The 18,011-nt window shown below is 45.6% G+C and overlaps 1 protein-coding gene and 1 pseudogene across 1 annotated transcript in view; one reads left to right on the forward strand and one right to left on the reverse strand.

Annotated features, from left to right (window-relative positions):
• NVL (nuclear VCP like) overlaps nt 1-10,649 on the forward strand; it is a 76,356-nt gene extending 65,707 nt beyond the window's left edge. The window contains exons 23-25 of the mRNA XM_036277792.1: nt 5,551-5,912; nt 7,720-7,847; nt 10,632-10,649. Coding sequence (XP_036133685.1) covers nt 5,551-5,595 — 45 coding nt within the window. The 3' untranslated portion in view covers nt 5,596-5,912; nt 7,720-7,847; nt 10,632-10,649. The remainder of the gene's footprint in view (nt 1-5,550; nt 5,913-7,719; nt 7,848-10,631) is intronic.
• Nucleotides 9,627-10,274, reverse strand: LOC118640782 (annotated as a pseudogene).
• Nucleotides 10,650-18,011: the final 7,362 nt, after the last annotated feature.

Consider the following 18,011-nt stretch of genomic DNA (forward strand, 5'->3'; position numbering starts at 1 on the left):
TACTAGAGGAGAGGTTTTTATTTCACTGACATCTTTGAGTGAAACAGTCTTATTAAGTCATAAACAGTTTGACAGTTAATATCACTGGCACTTTTCATTCTGATCAATAGGAAACTAGTAGTATAGTGCCCTCCCAAAGATTAGTCATTAAAAATTTTTTTTATTTGGAACTATTTCTTAGAGCCTGAGTTGTGAGGCTTTAGGAGTGAGGACATATTGGGATAGCTCCACACTTGTCACTCTTATCCTTTAATCGTATTTTTAAATTGAAATCTAATTTACACACAAGTACAAGTTCTGTACATTTTAACAACTGTAATGAGCATTGCAGCCAAATACAGAGCATTTTCATCACTTCAGGAAGTTCCCTGCGTGCCTTTGCAGTCGTCAGTCCTCTTCCAAACGCCCCTCCAGCGAACCACTGAGCTGGCTTCTATGGTCAGCCTCTCACTTTGCCTGTGTTAGGACTTTATACAAGTGGAATTGTACAGATGTGCTCGTTTGTGTCTGGCTGCTTCTGCTCAGTGCAGTGTCTTTGCAGTTCATCCACGTTGTCAGGTTTCTCGGTTGGTTCTTTCTCCTGCTGAGTAGTTTTCCATGCATGCACTTACCACAGTGTGTGTGTGTGTGTGTGTGTTTGTGTCCCCCGTTGGTTCTTTCTCCTGCTGAGTAGTTTTCCATGCATGCACTTACCACAGTGTGTGTGTGTGTGTGTGTGTGTCCTCCGTTGGTTCTTTCTCCTGCTGAGTAGTTTTCCATGCATGCACTTACCACAGTGTGTGTGTGTGTGTGTGTGTGTTTGTGTCCCCCGTTGGTTCTTTCTCCTGCTGAGTAGTTTTCCATGCATGCACTTACCACAGTGTGTGTGTGTGTGTCCCAGAGAGGAGTTGCAGGGTGTTATGGTATGTGTATGTTTAACTTTAAAGGAAACTGCCAACCTTTTTTCCAAAGTAGCTATATAATTCTGCATTTTATGAGAGTTGCTGTTTGCTGCACTCTCTCAACAGAATTTAATAAATTAAATTCTTAATTTATTCTGGGCTGAAATTTTTTATCAGGTATACATATGGAGTATATTTGCTCCTAATCTGTTGTTTACATTTTGTTTTCTAAAAGCATCTTTTGAATAGGAGTTTTAAATGTTCTAGATGAAGTCCAGTTTATCATTTTTTCCTTTTTTAGTTATTGACTATCCCAGGTTTGCGAAAATTTTCTCCTTTGTTTTTTTTCGTCACGTTTTATAGTTTTAGTTTTTACACAAAGGTCTGTAATCCATTTCAAATTAACTTTTGAGTTTTATGTGAGGTGGGGGTCACGTTTACTTTTTTCCATGTGGCTGTGTAGTTCCTCTGGCCCTGTTCGTTGAAAAGACTTTCTCTCACTGAATGCCTTCGTTGGAAACCAATTAATTGGTCATATATGCATGTCTCCTTCTGCATTCTTTATTTTGTTCCATTGATCTTTATATGTCTTGAAATCAGGTAGTATAAATCCTCCAAATTTATTCCTTTTTCCCAAAATTGTTTTGTCTATTTTAGGCCCTTTGCATTTCCTTACAGAATTTACAATCAGCTTATCAGTTTCTGCAAAGGAAGCCAGCTGGAATTTTTAATGGAATTGCATTGAATCTGTATTAGTTGGTAGATCAGACATCTTAAAAATACTGAGTTTTCCAGTCTATGAACTTAGTACATCTGTTCATTTATTTGCATTCATTTAATTTCACTTATAAAAAATTTAGCCCTTGGCTCAGCGGTTAGAGTGTTGGCCCGTGGACCAAAGAGACTGGGCTCGATTCCAGTCAAGGGCATGTACCTCAGTTGTGGTTCTGTCCCCATCCCTGGTCGGGCTTGCGCAAGAGGCAACCAGTCGATGTGTTTCTCTCGCATCAATGTTTCTCTCTCTCTATCTCTCTCTCTCTCTCTCTTTCACTCCCTCCCTCTCTCCCACTCTGTCTGAAGATAAATGGGAAAATATCCTCAGGTGAGGATTTAAAAAACAAAAATTTACTGCCCTGGCCAGTTTGGCTCAGCGGTTAGAACGTCGGCCCGTAGTAGAGAGGCCTGGGTTCAGTTCCCACTAAGGGCACATACCTCAGTTGCAGTTTGCCCCCGGCCCCAGTTGGTCCATGTGTTTCTCTCACACAATGTTTCTTTCTCTCTCTTCTTCCCTCTCTCCTTCCCGCTCCATCTGAAGATGAATGCAAAAGTGCCCTTGGGTGAGGATAAAAAAATAAGTATAAAAAACAAAAACTTAATGTATTTGATTTCTCAGTAATGTTTTGAGTTTTCAGTGAACACATCTTTCATCAAATTTATTTCTACGTAATTTCTAATTTTTTATGTTGTTTGAAAAATTTTTTTTTTGTTTTCTGATTGTGAGATGGTACAGGGTGTGGCAAAAGTAGGTTTACAGTTGTGAGTATGCAAAACAGTTTGTTCTTGTGTTATTTATTATTTTATCATTTTCCATATGAACAATTATAAACCTGCTTTTGCCACACCCTACATATAGAAGTTTGTTTGCTTTTTATATATTGACTTTGGATAGCTCCTCATTTGTCACACATTTACTTTCTTTACCTCTAAAAAGATCATTTTCGTTTTCTAGAAATGTGTTTGTTATATTTGCTTGCTCTAATTTTGAAAAGCTTCATGCTTATTGCTCACGTTATTTTATTACAAATGGCTACAGATATGTCATGCAAAGTTTGAAAATTGCTGGACCTGATTTCTAAGTCTGGCCATGTTTTTCATTCTTGTAGCTATGATAATTAAAGGTTAAATCCTTATTTTATCACCTTTGCTTACTTTTTGCAGGTAAATTTGAAACCACTGTAGATTATTTTTATTGGGGGCTCAGTGCCTTCTTTCTGGTCCTGGTTCTGTTTCTGGTCCTTCACAGTTCAAAGCTATGCTAAAGAACCTCTTCCTTCTGATTTAGGAGAATTCAGTTGAAATTAAAGGAGTTGATGTGGTCAAACAGAATCCATTTCAAAAGTCAAACCAAATGAAAATAAAAATCAAACCAAAAGAAAGGTGTGACATATGTTGAAATGCTTTCCTGAATATAAAATTGAGCAGCTCTTTCTACTTTTAATATTAGGGCTCTTTTAGTTGTAAATGACAGAAACTCAACCCAAACTGTTATAAGTGGAAATAAAGAGAAGTCATTGGTCCACATAATAGAATGTTGAGAGTGGCTGGCATTAGGCAGGCTGGATCCAGAAACTGTCCTGTGCGAAGTTGACTGCCTGCAGGCCCAGACATGCAGGCCGCTGGTTTACCAACCCCATAGCAGGAGAGTTCCCAAGGCTCTGGCAGGAGTCTCAGGGAAGCCTGTGCTTGCTGCAGCTCAGGTGAGGAGCTCGTGCCAAAACCACTTACTGGCCAGCTGGGAAGGTACTCTGCCCAGGCCGGGTCTCAAGGACAACATGACTTTAAGCCCTATAATGAAAATATGTAAATAAAACGCCGGTGCTCGGGTTAATGACTTGTAATAATCAGCTTGGTCATCTGCTTTATTTGTGGAGAGTTGAGATTTTCACACTGAGAAAGAATCACTAGATTTTGTTAAATGTGAAGGGAACACTTACTACATTTTTCAGCCTTTCAGACATACTTACAGAAGTAGCAATTGCTCTGAAGTGAGTTAACATTAAATAAACGATCAGGAGATGTCTGGGAAAGAAAAGAAAGAAGAAAGGTGTGTGAGCTCTGTCCCGGAGTCTGCAGAGCTGTCTGTAGTTCTGAAATGTTCCGCATGTTCTCATGCCAGGCGAACCTCGCTGGTCCCTCTCTGTCCCTGGAGCAGCTGCTTCCCTGCTGCCACACGATGCTGAACCGGGGGTTGCATAGTAACGGCATGTGAAGTGGATTTGGTGTCCAGCAATTGGCTGGCATAACGGTAGGGTCTAGTTTCGAGGCCAAATGCAGACATTTGTCACTTGGCCCAGTCAATCCTCAATAACGAGTTGAGATGGGAAGTGAGGACAGCGAGCAACATTCTTCTGAGTTCTGCCTGTATCCCTCATCCACTGTCACTTGGCTGCACCAGCCTGTTAGGCTCCATCTGAAGATCCCTGCCCCCGCCTGCTTCCTCGTCAGAGGCATGTCCTCTGTGGTTCCAAGAAGACCTAGGCTGGCAGTTTGTCACGGCAGATATCCCAGCAAACAAGGTTGGACTCTTTTGCCAGTTGCGTTTTAGAATTCAGAATGTTCCTTTCAGCTGTGCCATCCTTGATTTTCTCTGCTCTCTTCAAGAACCAGTAGAGCATAACGTACTCTGCTGGCTTGGTGTTTTCAGTATTAACTGCTCACCAGTGACCCGAGGCCAGCTTAACTATTAACAAATGTTGAGACGTTGAGATTATTTTCCCACCTATTTATTATCTCAAATGATAGTCTTTTCACTCCACCTACCACGGCATCGTTCCACCGTCAGGAAGCCCTCCTCACTCAGACATAAAATACAGTTTTTTTCTCTCCTCCTCTAACAAAGTCCCAGACAGGGTGGCTTAACAGCAGAAGTTTATTTTCTCACGGTTCTGGAGATAAGTCCAAGATCAAGGTGTTGGCAGGGTTGGTCTCTTATGAGACTTTTCTCCTTGCAGAAGGACTATCTTCTTTTTTAGGACTATCTTCTTTCTGTGTCTTCACATGGACTTCCCTCTGTGTGTGTCTGTCTTAATCTCCTCTTATAAAGATGCCAGTCATTTTTGGATTCGAGCCCACCCTGATGACTTTATTTTCACTTAATTGCCTCTTTAAAGACCCTATCTCCACCCTGGCCAGTGTGGCCTAGTTGGTTGGGCATCATTCTGTTCACCAAAAGGTTGCCAGTTCAATTTTTGGTAGGGGGTATGCAGGAGACAGCTGATTGATGTTTCACTTTTACATTGATGTTTCTCTCTCTGCCTTCCTCTCTCTAAATATCAATTTTTTAAAAATCTTAAGAAAAAAAAGAAAAGACCCTCACCCTGCCAGTGTGGCTTAGTGGATTGAGTGTTGTCCCATGGACTGAGAGGTCCCAGTTTGATTCCCCGTTGGGGCACATGCCCGGGTTGCAGGCTCGATCCCAGTAGGGGGCGTGAAGGAGGCGTCTGATTGATGGTTCTCTCTCACATCGATGTTTCTGTCTCTCTCTTCCTCTCTCTCTGAAAAATCAATAAAAAACATATTTGAAAAAACAAAAATAACCTTATACAGTTATAGTCGTCCCTCGCCACTTTGTACTTCGACTTTCGCAGCTTCACTCTATTGCGGTTTTTTCAAATATATTCATTAGCAAGTTGATCGAGACAGTGAAAATTATACAGCACGCGCTCGGTTGTCTGAGTCAATTATACACCCCTGTATTACAATTAAAATTACTGTATGTATAGACTGTAGCACCCCAGGAATCCTTCAACACCAGGTGCAACCGCCAGAGTCTAGAACGGATTAACAGCGATAAACAAGGGACGACTGTACTCTGAGGAACTAGGACTTCAACATAGGATTTCAAGCCATAACAGTGATCAGCTCTATATTCTGTCTCCCCTCTTCTCAGGATCAAATGATGTATGAAGCTCTGAAGCAGTCCCTTAGCCAGTGACTCCCGCAGCAGGCCTTGGAGGGTCCTGTGCAGTGACCGGCAGGAAGCTCGTGCTATCAGCTGGACAGATGTGGTCTCATTTAAGCATTTTATTCTCAGATTATTGAGGCCAAGTCAGAGTTGAAGATTTCTTCTCATCTGGTCAGCCTTGTATGGAAACAGCCTACCTCCACTTTAAGAAGAATAATTTGAACTGACAAAATAAAATAACTGATTCTTTTTTAAAATAAAATTTTTGTATTGAAACAATCTCGACTGTACTACAGAAAAGTTTTGATTGCAGTAAAAAGAACTTTCTTCCCCTGCACCATCTGAAAGTAAGTGGCCCATCACCCCCAAATACTTCCATGTGTATTTCCTATGCACCAAGATATTCCCCTGCGCCCTGGCCGGTTTGGCTCAGTGGTTAGAGTGTCGGCCTGCAGACCAGAGAGACCTGGGTTCGGTTCCCACTAAGGGCACGTACCTCGGTTGCAGTTTGTCCCCGGCCCCAGTTGGGGTTGTGTGGGTGGCAGCCAGTCGATGTGTCTCTCTCGCATCGATGTTTCTCTCTCTCTCTCCCTCCCTCTCTCCCTCTATCTCTATCTGAAGATAAACGCAAAAATGTCCTCAGGTGAGGATTAAAAAAAAAGATACTCCCCTGCGTAGCCCACCATCGGGCGGGGAACGAGCAGTGAGCACTGCCACCGGCTCCTCCTCAGGCTCCATCCTGTTCCCCAGTGGTCCCTAGTGTCCTTCACAACCAAGGGTTGCAGGTGAGGGGCACCTATTGTTGTTGGTTGCGGTTTCTCTTTAATTTCCTTAAAGTCTGGAACAGCTCCTCTGTCTTGACTTTTGACACTTGTAAAGGATACAGGCCAGCTGCTTTGCAGAGCACCTCCGTGTGGATTTATCCGAGGTTTCCTCTCGATGAGACTCAAGTCACACTCCTCTGGGAGGAATTTCATGAAGTGATGCTGAGTCCTCACTGCATCCTGTCAGGAGGCACATGAGTTCAAGTTGTGCTGCTCCTGATGTCCACTTTGATCACCTGATTAAGGTGGTTCTGCCCACTTCTTGTACTGTAAGGTTACTTTCTTCCTTAGGGAGGTATTGGAAACTAATGGTCCATTTCTCATCAAACTCAGGCACTGCCATGTTTTCAGTGTGTTGTTACCCATTACTACCCTTATACGGCGTTCAACTGCCCCAGATTTGGCCAGTTCGGGAACCCTTTCATGCTGGCATCTGGGCACCTCTGACGGGTCCTTCATTGATGCTTCCCACAGGGTTTGACTTGTGTCGTGTTGGATCTCTTTCCTCACTCGAGGTGCCTTCTGAGGCTGCATAGGTGGGTTTGCTCACCGAGGCTTTTCTTCCACGATTTCCACTCCACCTCGCCCTACACAAATTGTTATGCTGCTTTTTTTGTCAGAATATATTTTTTTCCTTTTTACTGAATTTATTGGGGTCGCACTGGTTGACAAAATTCTGCAGGTTTCAGGGAAAGAATTCTACAACACATCATCTGGACACTATATTGTGTGTTCACCACCCCCAATTATGCTACTTTTAAGAAAGTAATTGAATCCTGGCCGGTTTGGCTCAGCGGTTAGAGCGTTGGCCCACAGACCAATGAGTCTCGGGCTTGATTCTGGTCAAGGGCACATACCTTGGTTGTGGTTCGTCCCCAGCCTTGGTCAGGTCATGCAGGAGGCAGCCAGTCGATGTGTCTCTTTCACATCAATGTTTCCCTCTATCTCCCTCCTTCACTCCCTCCGACTCTAGCTGAAGATAAATAGAAAAATATCCTCGGGTGAGGATTTTTTTTTTAATGTTAAAAAGGAAAGTAACTGAGCCCAGCCGGTGTTTCTCAGTGGATTGAGTATCATCCCATGGGCTGAGAGGTCTCGGTTTGATTCCCAGTAAGAGCATGCCTGGGTTGCCGTTTGATCCCCAGTAGAGGGCGTGCAGGGGCAGCCAACTGATGTTTCTCTCTGACATCGATGTGTCTATCTCCCTTTTTCTCTCTCTAAAAAAATCAATGAAAACATTAAAGAAAAAAGAAAGTAATTGATAAAATGGGGAAAGTACTAATACATAGAAGCAAATGAGGTAAATGAAAGAATTTTTTTTTTCCCCAAGGAGCTCACAGAAGGAGTCAGACATCTAAACAGAGCATCACGAGGCTCAGGAAGGGGTTTGAGGAGGGTGCACAGGACTGCCGAGAGGCAACACCAGGAGAAAAACCAAGTCTGGATCTTGTCCTCGAGGTAGATGATTGTGAACGAAGGGAAAATTAAAACGTTCTGGGGTTTCCTTAAACAGCATGTGGTCAGCCCTTGCCCCTGAGAAGAGGTGGGAAACACTGGGCAATGTTTGTTCCAGAGAACTCTCTCTTAGGTGTGGCGGTAAAAAGTCCATGTTCTATTACAGCTGAGGACATTCCATCTCCCACGAGCACAGTAAGTCTGAAGATGGAAAAGCTCAAATTCATTAGCTTCCCTTCCTCCTCTATCCTAACACCTGCTCTTACCCCCACGGAACTCATCACCCACGCTAGAACTCGGAGTCGTCGTCAGTTCTGCTGCTGGTAACCAGTCGTTTATTATTTAGAAATGTGTCTGACATGCGTCCCTTCCACTATTCCAACAGACACTGACCTCGTTCAGGCCGCCGTCACCTTTCGTAACATTTACTCGGCCTCCTAGGTCATCTGTTCCCATCGCGCGCACACTGGAAGCAGGGCTGCCTTCCCAAAATCCTCGGCTTAACCTGCGTCAGCAGCCTGAACTTATTAGTCTAATTACACATGGACTTTTGCAATCTGATGTCATCCCTGTGGTACCTGCCCCGCCCCTTCTCCCCCAACTGAATTTATTGCTGTCCCCATGAAACCCATGTCCTTTCGACCTTTGCTCACAATGTCCACTCCCCAGAATGCCTCCTTCCTGCCACCCAAACACAGGGCCCACTTCTGGGCTTGAGATTTCTGAAAAGCTTGGTCCTGTCCCTCTCTCTGCATTTTGTGCTAACCTGGACTATGGCTCTTATGTTAGATCAGCTCTGTTTAAGTACCCGACTGAGATTCTCCACGAGGGTCCCTATTCATTGTGACATCTATAGCACTTCACACACAAGAACAAAACTTTTTTTTTTATTCCTCACCTGAGGATATTTTTCTGTTTGTCACCAGATAGAGTGGAAGGGACAGAGAGAGAGAGACAGAAACATTGATGTGATAGAGCCATATCGACTGGCTGCCTCCCGCACAACGCAACCGGGGCCGAGGATGAACGGCAACCGAGATATGTGCCCTTGACCGGAATGGAACCCGAGACTCATTGGTCCGCAGGCCGATGCTCTAACCACTGAGCCAAACAGATCAGGGCAAGACCAAAACTTTTTTTTTTTTTTTTTTATCCTCACCAGAGGACATTTCTCCATTTTTTGTTCAGGTAGAGTGGGAGGGAGAGAGAGGAACAGAGAGAGAGAGAGAAACATCGACGTGAAAGAAACACATCGAGTGGCTGCCACCCGCACAACCGACCAGGGCCGGGGACAAACTGCAACCGAGGTACGCGCCCTTAGCGGAAACCGAACCCAGGTCTCTCAGGACCACAGGCCGACGCTCTAACCGCTGAGCCAAACCGGCCAGGGCAAACTTTTTTTTTTTTTTGGTGCGTGCCCTAAGCGGTTCGGTGCCGCTCAGGGCACCGAACCCGGGACCCTCTGGCCTGCAGGCCGACGCCCCAATCGCTGAGCCAAACCGGCCAGGGCTCCAAAACTTTTTAATTGCACAACTGAATCACCTAATGGCACAAAGCAGTTAGCATTGGGAACTTTTTTAAAAATAAAACTACAAAAATAAGGCCTTTGCATTTCATAGTTCACTAAAGCTAAAGAAAGGCTAGGTAATTTTTTAAAATCATACACAAAAATTTCACTTTTCCTTCCTCCCACCCCCAACTATTAAAATGGCCTGAGCAAATGTTATCAAAACAAAACACTATGAATAACATCAAGGACTCTAAAGACAGCTATCCCGCATGTTATTTCTTGGCAGAGGTGATCATCATGGCACAGGACGGTGTAAACTTAAACATTTGAAATGCATCCCTGGCAGCTCCAGCCTGTCATTTTAAAATTCAACAGTTACAGTGTCCTGCCTCCCAGGTACCAAGAGTACGTCCTTGAAACCAGGGAACTGGTTGAACAGCATGGATAACATCATTTCAGTAGTCTCTCCTGGCAAATTATTAAGGAATAAAGAGTTTGGAGATTAACCAGGGACCTGCAGGTCTGATGCTGCGTCTCCTGGGGTGTGAGGTGGGTGGGGTGCTCCCTGACCAGGCTTCTCGGCAGTCCGTGCTCTGTTGCTTGGTTGTGGCTTTTTTATTTTCTTTGTCAGCAAAGGTGTTGTGCATTTTAGATGTGATATCAGAATCTGCTTTTGCAAACTGGATTCACATCGGTTTATCAGCAAACAGAAGTCTTCGAACTGTCTCGAGACACACATGGAGGAGCCTAGTTCTTTAAACATAACAAAGGCTTGTTCCTCATGTTCATGGTCTTGAAAGCCACATTACCCACTACGTGGCCAAATGGAGAAAATGGCACATAGGACTCGCTTCAATTCTTTTTTAAATTTTGTCGTTCATATTGTTGATATAAATTGTATGGTTTGATCTGATACCCATCTTTTGGGTGAAAGTGTTCAAATAGCCTGAGGCCGGTGCGGTGTCCTGTAAGAACCGAACACTAGGGAGATTTGATGGAGATTTTACTTTGTTTCCACCCCAGGTGTCTACCTGGGACTTCAAGGCTCAGAAAGATAAACCAGCAAAGCTTTGGAGATGGGGCTTCATTGATATTTAGTTAGTCCTGGAGTCCTTGTAGCAATACTTTTCCCTGGCTGGGGAGCCCCTGTGTGGGCTCAGAGGAAACTGTTCCCAAGAGCTTGGCCACACGAGCGTTCTCTAGAATAAAAGCTTTAAGGAGGAGATTATATATATTTATTACAACTGAAATTCTAATTACTCTCTTCTTTTGCACAGACAGGAAAACCTGCTCTCCCACCCTGACTGGCCAGGAGTGAGTCTGGTAAGTGCACAATGGGTTTTTCTTTTGATATTCCAGGAAGTGTCACTGGCTTGAACTTTCTTGAAATTAGTATTGTGGAAAGACAGATGAATTTCACAATAATTGAGAACTTTAGCAGTGGACATACTGGGTGAGGGAAGTAGCCAAGTTCAGGGAGCTATGGAAATGCTACTTTGTAGCGTATAAGGAAATCTGCTTTTTAAACTAAAAGTCCTACCTGAGCCCTGGCCGGTTTGGCTCAGCGGTTAGAGCGTCGGCCTGTGGTCCAGAGAGGCCTGGGTTCAGTTCCTGCTAAGGGCACGTACCTCGGTTGCAGTTTGTCCCCGGCCCTGGTTGGGTTGTGTGGGTGGCAACCACTTGATGTGTCCCTTTCACATCGATGTTTCTCCTCTCTCTTTCCCTCCCACTCTATCTGAACAAAAATGGGAAAAAAAAGTCCTACCTGAAAATGGGATGGAGAGCTGATTGACTCAGCAAACACACTTGAGCACCTACTTCATGTGGGCTTTTATCCACTTTATTCTCAGCTCTCTGAGAACTTGGATGTGGAAAGAATGTTAAGAATCTCCACTCCTTTTTTGGATTATAGTTTGTAGTCTAGTTTAGGTTCATTTATTAAAAATGAACGTATTGCCCTGGCCAGTTTGGCGCAGCAATTGGAGCGCAGCTGGAGGACCAAAGAGTTGTGGATTTAATTCCAGTCAAGGGGAGGCAACCGATCGATGTGTCCCTTTTACATCAATGTTTCTCCCTCACTCTCTCTCTCTTTCTCCCTCCCTCCCTCCCACTCTATCTGAAGATAAATGGAAAAAAATGACCTCGGGTGAGGATTAAAAAATAATCAACGTACTGCCCTGCCAGTGTGGCTCAGTTGGTTGAGTGTCGTCCTGTGCACCGAAAGGACGCTAGTTTGATTCCGAGTCAGGCCACATACCTAGGTTTCGGGGTCATTTCCCAGTTGGGGCACATGCAGAAGGCAACCGATTGATGTTTCTCTCTCACATCCATGTTTCTTCTCTCTCTCTCTCCCGCCCTCTTTCCCTCTCTCCCTCACTCTAAGCATGTCCTCTGGTGAGGATTAGAAACAAGCAAGCAAACAAAAGATGAACTTACCTGTGCCCACTTTAATTCACACCTTGCATGGCACAGGTTTGCAGCATCGGCATTTCAACACAAAATGTCTGGCTTGGTCGTTATTGCCTGGTGGCATGAGATGGGGAAGAGGAGGAAGGGGGACTTATAAATCAACGGGACTTGCAGTAGCTTCATTTTTTATATTTGAGAAAACTGAATCTCGGAGAGCTTGTCCTTGGTCAGAGCTAAGTGGCATCTGGGAATTCAAATTCAAGACTGGTAACTCTAAAGCCTTTGTTATTCTTTCACATTCTCCTGGCTTCTTTGGCAGGAAGTGGACTTATGTGTCATGTCTCATGAGGAACTACTGAAATGTTCTGCCTTCATTAACTAGTATGACTTGTAATAATAAGCATCTTTAGTAAGTGGTGTGTACCATTTCTCTTCTTTGAACTCAATCAGCTGGTAATAGAATCCTACAAAGTAGCCAGTCAGTGAACTTTGAGGTTGTGAAAAACAGAGGCATGTGTAGTCAGCCCTGGAGAGCGAAGGGACCGCCCAATGGAGGAACAGAGATGAGGACTCGCTGCCTCCCGTACCCCCAGCCTCCTCAGCACCCCGAAACAACGTACACTGTCCTATGAGGCTGAACTGCTGCTATGAGGGGAGCCCCCTTGCCTGGGTCTGATGTCCAGGTTCCAGGCCTTAAAATTCTGGTTGCACCAGTGTTAGAAATAACACACACACACACAGCCCGGCCAGGGTGGCTCAGTGGTTGAGCATCAACCCATGTACTAAGAGGTCACCGGTTCGATCCACATGCCCAGGTTGTGGGCCCGATTCCCAGTGGGGGGCATGCAGGAGGCAGCCAATCAGTGTTCTCTCTCATGGATGTGTCTGTCTCTTTCTCCCTTTCCTTCTCTCTCTAAATTCAATAAAGGAAAAAAATTTTAAAAAAGAAAGAAAGCCCTGGCCTGTTTGGCTCAGTGGTTAGAGTGTCAGCCTGCGGTCCAGAGAGACCCAGGTTCGGTTCCCGCTAAAGGCACGTACCTCGGTTGCAGTTTGTCCCCGGCCCTGGTTGGTTGTGTGGGTGGCAGCCACTCGATGTGTCCCTTTCACATCGATGTTTCTCTCTCTCTCTCTCTCTCTCTCTCTCTCTCCCTCCCACTCTATCTGAACAAAAAATGGAAAAATGTCCTCGAGTGAGGATAAAAATAAATAAATAAAAATAAAAATAAAAAATAAAGAAATACACACACACGAATCTGCACCTGCACCCAGGACCTCAGATTTTCCATTTACTTCTTCCTGCTGGTTTTCCAAGGGCGTGTCAGGGCAAACCCAGGTTCCAGGTTCAATTCTTGATCCTCCTAGTTTTCGGAGACTGCTTTAATAGTTCGTACTGAGTCCAGATCAGAACATCCAGCGAAAGGAGGAGTGTGTAAAGCAAGGAAAAAGGAAGACACGGAACAGAGGGTCCCGCACAGGAGGGAAGACAAGGAAGCCCTCGGGGAGGATGGCTTTGCTCCAGACCTCGAGGGCGGCCAGTCCAGGCTGCAGCAGTGATTCAGGAAAGACACGTTAAGGGTTATATTCACGTGGCAACTGACCACCTTCCTACAGTCGTTTGAATGTGAAGACCAGGGATCCAAGATGTGCCTGGCCCACTTCTCTGTGCTTGGCTGGTCCTATCGGCTCAGTGAAGAAGCCGACACCTCGCTCTCAGAGCACCTGGGCACACTGACTGCACCTCAGACACGGTGACTTCTCAGCCTGCAGCAGCCAGGGTGAGTCTGGAGGCAGGAAAGCCAGAGCTCTCCCTCCGACCGTGTTTGTGCTGCACAGGTCACACCTGGTTCCCACTACACCCTGCCACGTGTCCTCCGAGGAGCCCTGGGCCCTCAGCAAGCTGAAGCCGGACCCTGCTCAGGCTCCTCGGCCAGCGTGCCGATCCCGTGGGGACCTTGTCTCCCTGGCCCTGCACAGTGGGGTTTGCACTGGCTGCTCAGCTCTTCAGAATGAAACAATGTTCCCTTCAGAGAGCGCAGCAGGGAAGGTAATTCAAAAGACACAGGAGGGAGCGATTGACCTAAAGGTCAGGATACTAGTCACCTCTGAGGAGCAGCGGTTGTGAACGGGGCGCCCTGGGGTCCTCTGTGGTGGTGGTTCCTTTTTTTTTTAACCACTTTATTGAGGTATGATTGACATACAAAAAGCTGTACATGCTTAATGTATACAACTTGATGAGTCTAGAGATAAGTTTCCTACTGCCCTCTTAATTCACTGTTTTTATTTATGACAAAACACTTGACATAAGATCTACCCTCTTAGGGAGGGAAGAGATAAACCACAGAACTTATATGCATGTCCGCATAACCGATGGACACGGACAGCAAAGCCGGGTATTGGGGGGGGATGGGGAGGAGGGGGGTCTGGGGAAAAAAAGGAGAAACATCTGTAACAAAAATAAATTAATAAAAAAGTTAAAAAAAAAGAAATATAATAATAACAACAACAACAAAAAGATCTACCCTCTTAGCAAATTTCCAACTACAGGTGATCCTTAAACAGCACAGGTAGGAACTGTGCAGCCCCTTATCCGTGGATCTTTTCAATAAGTACTGTTGCTCCTCCTCATGATTTTCTTAATAACATTTTCTCTTCTCTAGCTTACTTTATTGTAAGAAAACAGCATATGAAAGATATAATAGACAAAATATGTGTTAATAGACTCTTTGTTATCAGTAAGGCTTATGGTCAACAGTAGGCTATTAGTAGTTATGTTTCTGGAGAGTCAAAAACATGGCGTCCTGGCTGCTGTGGCTCAGCGGTTAGTGCGCCGGCCTGCAGGCCAGTGAGTCGTGGATTCGATCCTGGTCAAGGGCACGTACCTCGGTTGCGGTTCATCCCCGGCCCTGGTTGGGGTCATGCGGGAGGCAATCAGTCAATGTGTCCCTTTCACTTCGATGTTTCTCTTCCTCCCTCCCTCCCTCCCTCTCCATCTGAAGATAAATGGAAAAATATCCTCGGGTGAGGATTAAAAAAAAAAAAAGTTATATGGCCCTGGCCGGTGTGGCTCAGTTGGTCAGGTGTCCTCCCATGCATGCGGAGGTTGCCGGTCTGATTCCCAGTCAGGGCATGTGCCTGGGTTGCGAGCTCGATCCCCAGTAGTGGGCATGTGGGAGGCTGCCAATGGCGTTACACTCACATCAGTGTTTCTCTCTATATATATTTCCTTTACTCTCTCTCTAAAATCAGTAAACTATTTTTATAAGTTATCTGGATTTTCAGCTGTGCAGGGAGTTGGTGCCCCTAGCCCCCACACTGCTCAAGGGTCAGCTGTATACAGCACAGTCCAGTACCTCTTGTTTCCCCTCCCTTATTCTCTTCCTATTATGACTCCTTAAACTAGGCATACACATCTTATACTCCTTTCCGTACTTGTGACATACTTCATAATAAAAACAGTTTTCTTTTTTTATCCTCACTCGAGGATTTTTTCCATTTTTGTTCAGTTAGAGTGAGAGGTAGAGAGAGAGACAGAGAAACATTGACATGAAAGGGACACATCGAGTGGCTGCCTCCCGCACGACCCCAACCAGGGCCGGGGACAAACTGCAACCAAGTTACATGCCTTTAGCGGGAACCAAACCCGGGTCTCTCTGAACTGCGGGCTGATGCTCTAACCGCTGAGCCAAACTGGTCAGGGCTGAAAACATTTTTATTTATTTATTTTTTAATTTTTTTTCTTTATTGATTTTTTTATCGATGAGCGAGAACATCAACTGGCCGCCTCCTGCATGCCCCCACTGGGGATCGGGCCCACAACCTGGGCATGTGCCCTGTCGGGGAATCAAACCGGCGACCTCTTGGTGCATGGGTCGACACCCAACCACCAAGCCGCACCGGCCGGACAATAAAAACATTTCTAGAGTTGAGGGTTCCTTTAGGGAAAAACGACCTTCCACTGGAATGACGGGCTGAGGTGGAAGCTGTCCGGCTCTCCGTCGCAGGGACACCTGTCTGTCCCCGAAGAGCCTCAGCCAGGCGGAAAGCAGGAGCCTGGAGTGTGAGCCCTGGCCGCCCGCCCCGGGTGGCTGGGCACGAGCCCGCCCGGGGACAGTGTGATCCAGACACACAGCGGTGCCTACTTTGTTCTCAAGCTGCAACCTGTTTCAGATCAAATACACAAATAAGCAAAACATACAAAACAATGCCTCTCGTCTCCACAACCTTCCATCCCTCCTTCTTATTCTTCCCCTGCAGCAGAGTCCAATCAGCTGGCTGTTTAGTGAATTCACACATTAGAATTAACATTTGCTCCAGTTTAATGAAGTAAATGAACCTGAGAAGGTCTTTTTTTTTTTTTAAATCTGCTTCTGCATTTTTTGACCTGCTTTTTCTGAGCTGGAGAGAGGCATTTTGAAGTCGAAAGGCAGTACTGATTGGCCTAGGCAGGGACATTGGTGTGATTAGCAGCAGAGGGGACAAGGGCCAAGTGCCAGGAGCCTTCTTACCACTGCTTAGCGTGTGATACAGCTAGAGAAAAAGAAAGGAGAGACTTTTGGAATTACTTTGGGTCCCAAATCTTGAAAGACTCGACCTTTTTTTCACTTAGGGCCTGTAACAGTTCAGATGGCAGATTAAAATCAAGCCAACTTCATGTTAGGTAAGGCTAATGATTTTTTAATTGGCATCAGGGCACAATAGATATGGTAATTTGCAGTCCACTTGTAACTTGAAATTAGAACCTGAAGGGCAGTAATGTAAGTGGGAGGAGAGATTTCATTACTTCAGCAAATATTTATTGACCGGCAACTGTAAGCCAGGCCCAGTGCTGGTTGCTGGGAGTAGAGATCTGAGCCGTAGTCCCTGCCCTGGGCCTTCCCTGGGGGCTGGGTGGGTAGGACACAGAGTCGATAAACCCCAATCCATACATGCTTATTACACACGCGGCACAAGTGGTGAGCCCCATGCAGAAAAATTAGGCTGAGGGCCGGAGAGGGCCGCTGTGTGGGTCCGTGGGTCAGGGGAAATTTCACGTGGATTGTCAGGAAAGGAAGTGAGAGGGAATTCTGCAGGGGACTTCCACATTCCACGGGGTCCGGGTGTAGGTAATGTGCGCGTGACTGCTGCTCCTCTGGCCCCTTACTCTCACCCACGCGGGCCACGTAACCTAAATGCCTATTAGTCCAGGGAGGAAAACAGTGGAATTGACTCCCAATTTTGCTACTGACCTTGAACCTTCTACCAGCTTCTTCATTAGAACCATATAAAAAATAATGACACCTGCCCGCCCGGTGTGGCTCACTGGTTGGGCATTGACCCAGGCACCAAGAGGTCGCCAGTTGGATTCCCAGTCCAGGCACATGCCCAGGTTGTGGGCCAAATCCCCAGTAGGGGGCGTGCAGGAGGCGGCCAATCAATGTTCTCTCTCAGTGTTTCTCTCTCTCTCCCTCTCCCTTCCTCTCTCTCTAAAATCAATAAAGAGCACTGGCTGGTTTGGCTCAGTGGTTAGAGCGTTGACCTGCTGTCCAGAGAGACCCGGGTTTGGTTCCCACTAAGGGCATGTACCTTGGATGCAGTTTGTCCCCGGCCCTGGTTGGGTCTTGCAGGTGGTGACCACTCGATGTGTCCCTTTCACGTCAATGTTTCTCTCTCTCTCTCTCCCTCTCACTCTATCTGAACAAAAAATGAAAAAATGTCCTCAGGTGAGGTTAAAAAAAAAAAACAAAGAAAGAAAAAAATAAAATAAAGAATCAATTAGAAAACATATTTTTTTAAAAATGACACCTGCCCTGGCCAGTGTGGCCCAGTTGGAACGTCATCCCATACACCAAAAAGTTGCGGGTTCAGTTCCCAGTCAGGGCACATACAGGAGGCAACCTATCAATGTTTCTGTCTCTCTCTGAAAAAAAATCAATAAAGCCCTGGCCGGTTTGGCTCAGCGGATAGAGCATTGGCCTGCGGTCCGGAGAGACCCCAGTTGGGTTCCCGCTAAAGGCACGTACCTCGGTTGCAGTTTGTCCCCGGCCCTGGTTGGTCGTGCGGGTGGCAACCACTCAGTGTGTCCCTTTCACGTCGATGTTTCTCTCTGTCTTCCTCTCTCTCCCTCCCACTCTATCTGAACAAAAAAATGGAAAAATGTTCTCGGGTGAGGATAAAAAAAAAAAAAATCAATAAAAACATACCCTTGGATGAGGATAAAAAAATAAATCAATAATGACACCTGGTCAGCCTCCTCCTGGTTGATGGGCAGC

The sequence above is a fragment of the Molossus molossus genome, unplaced genomic scaffold (genome assembly GCF_014108415.1).
Source record: "Molossus molossus isolate mMolMol1 unplaced genomic scaffold, mMolMol1.p scaffold_m16_p_23, whole genome shotgun sequence".
Classification (NCBI taxonomy): domain Eukaryota; kingdom Metazoa; phylum Chordata; class Mammalia; order Chiroptera; family Molossidae; genus Molossus; species Molossus molossus.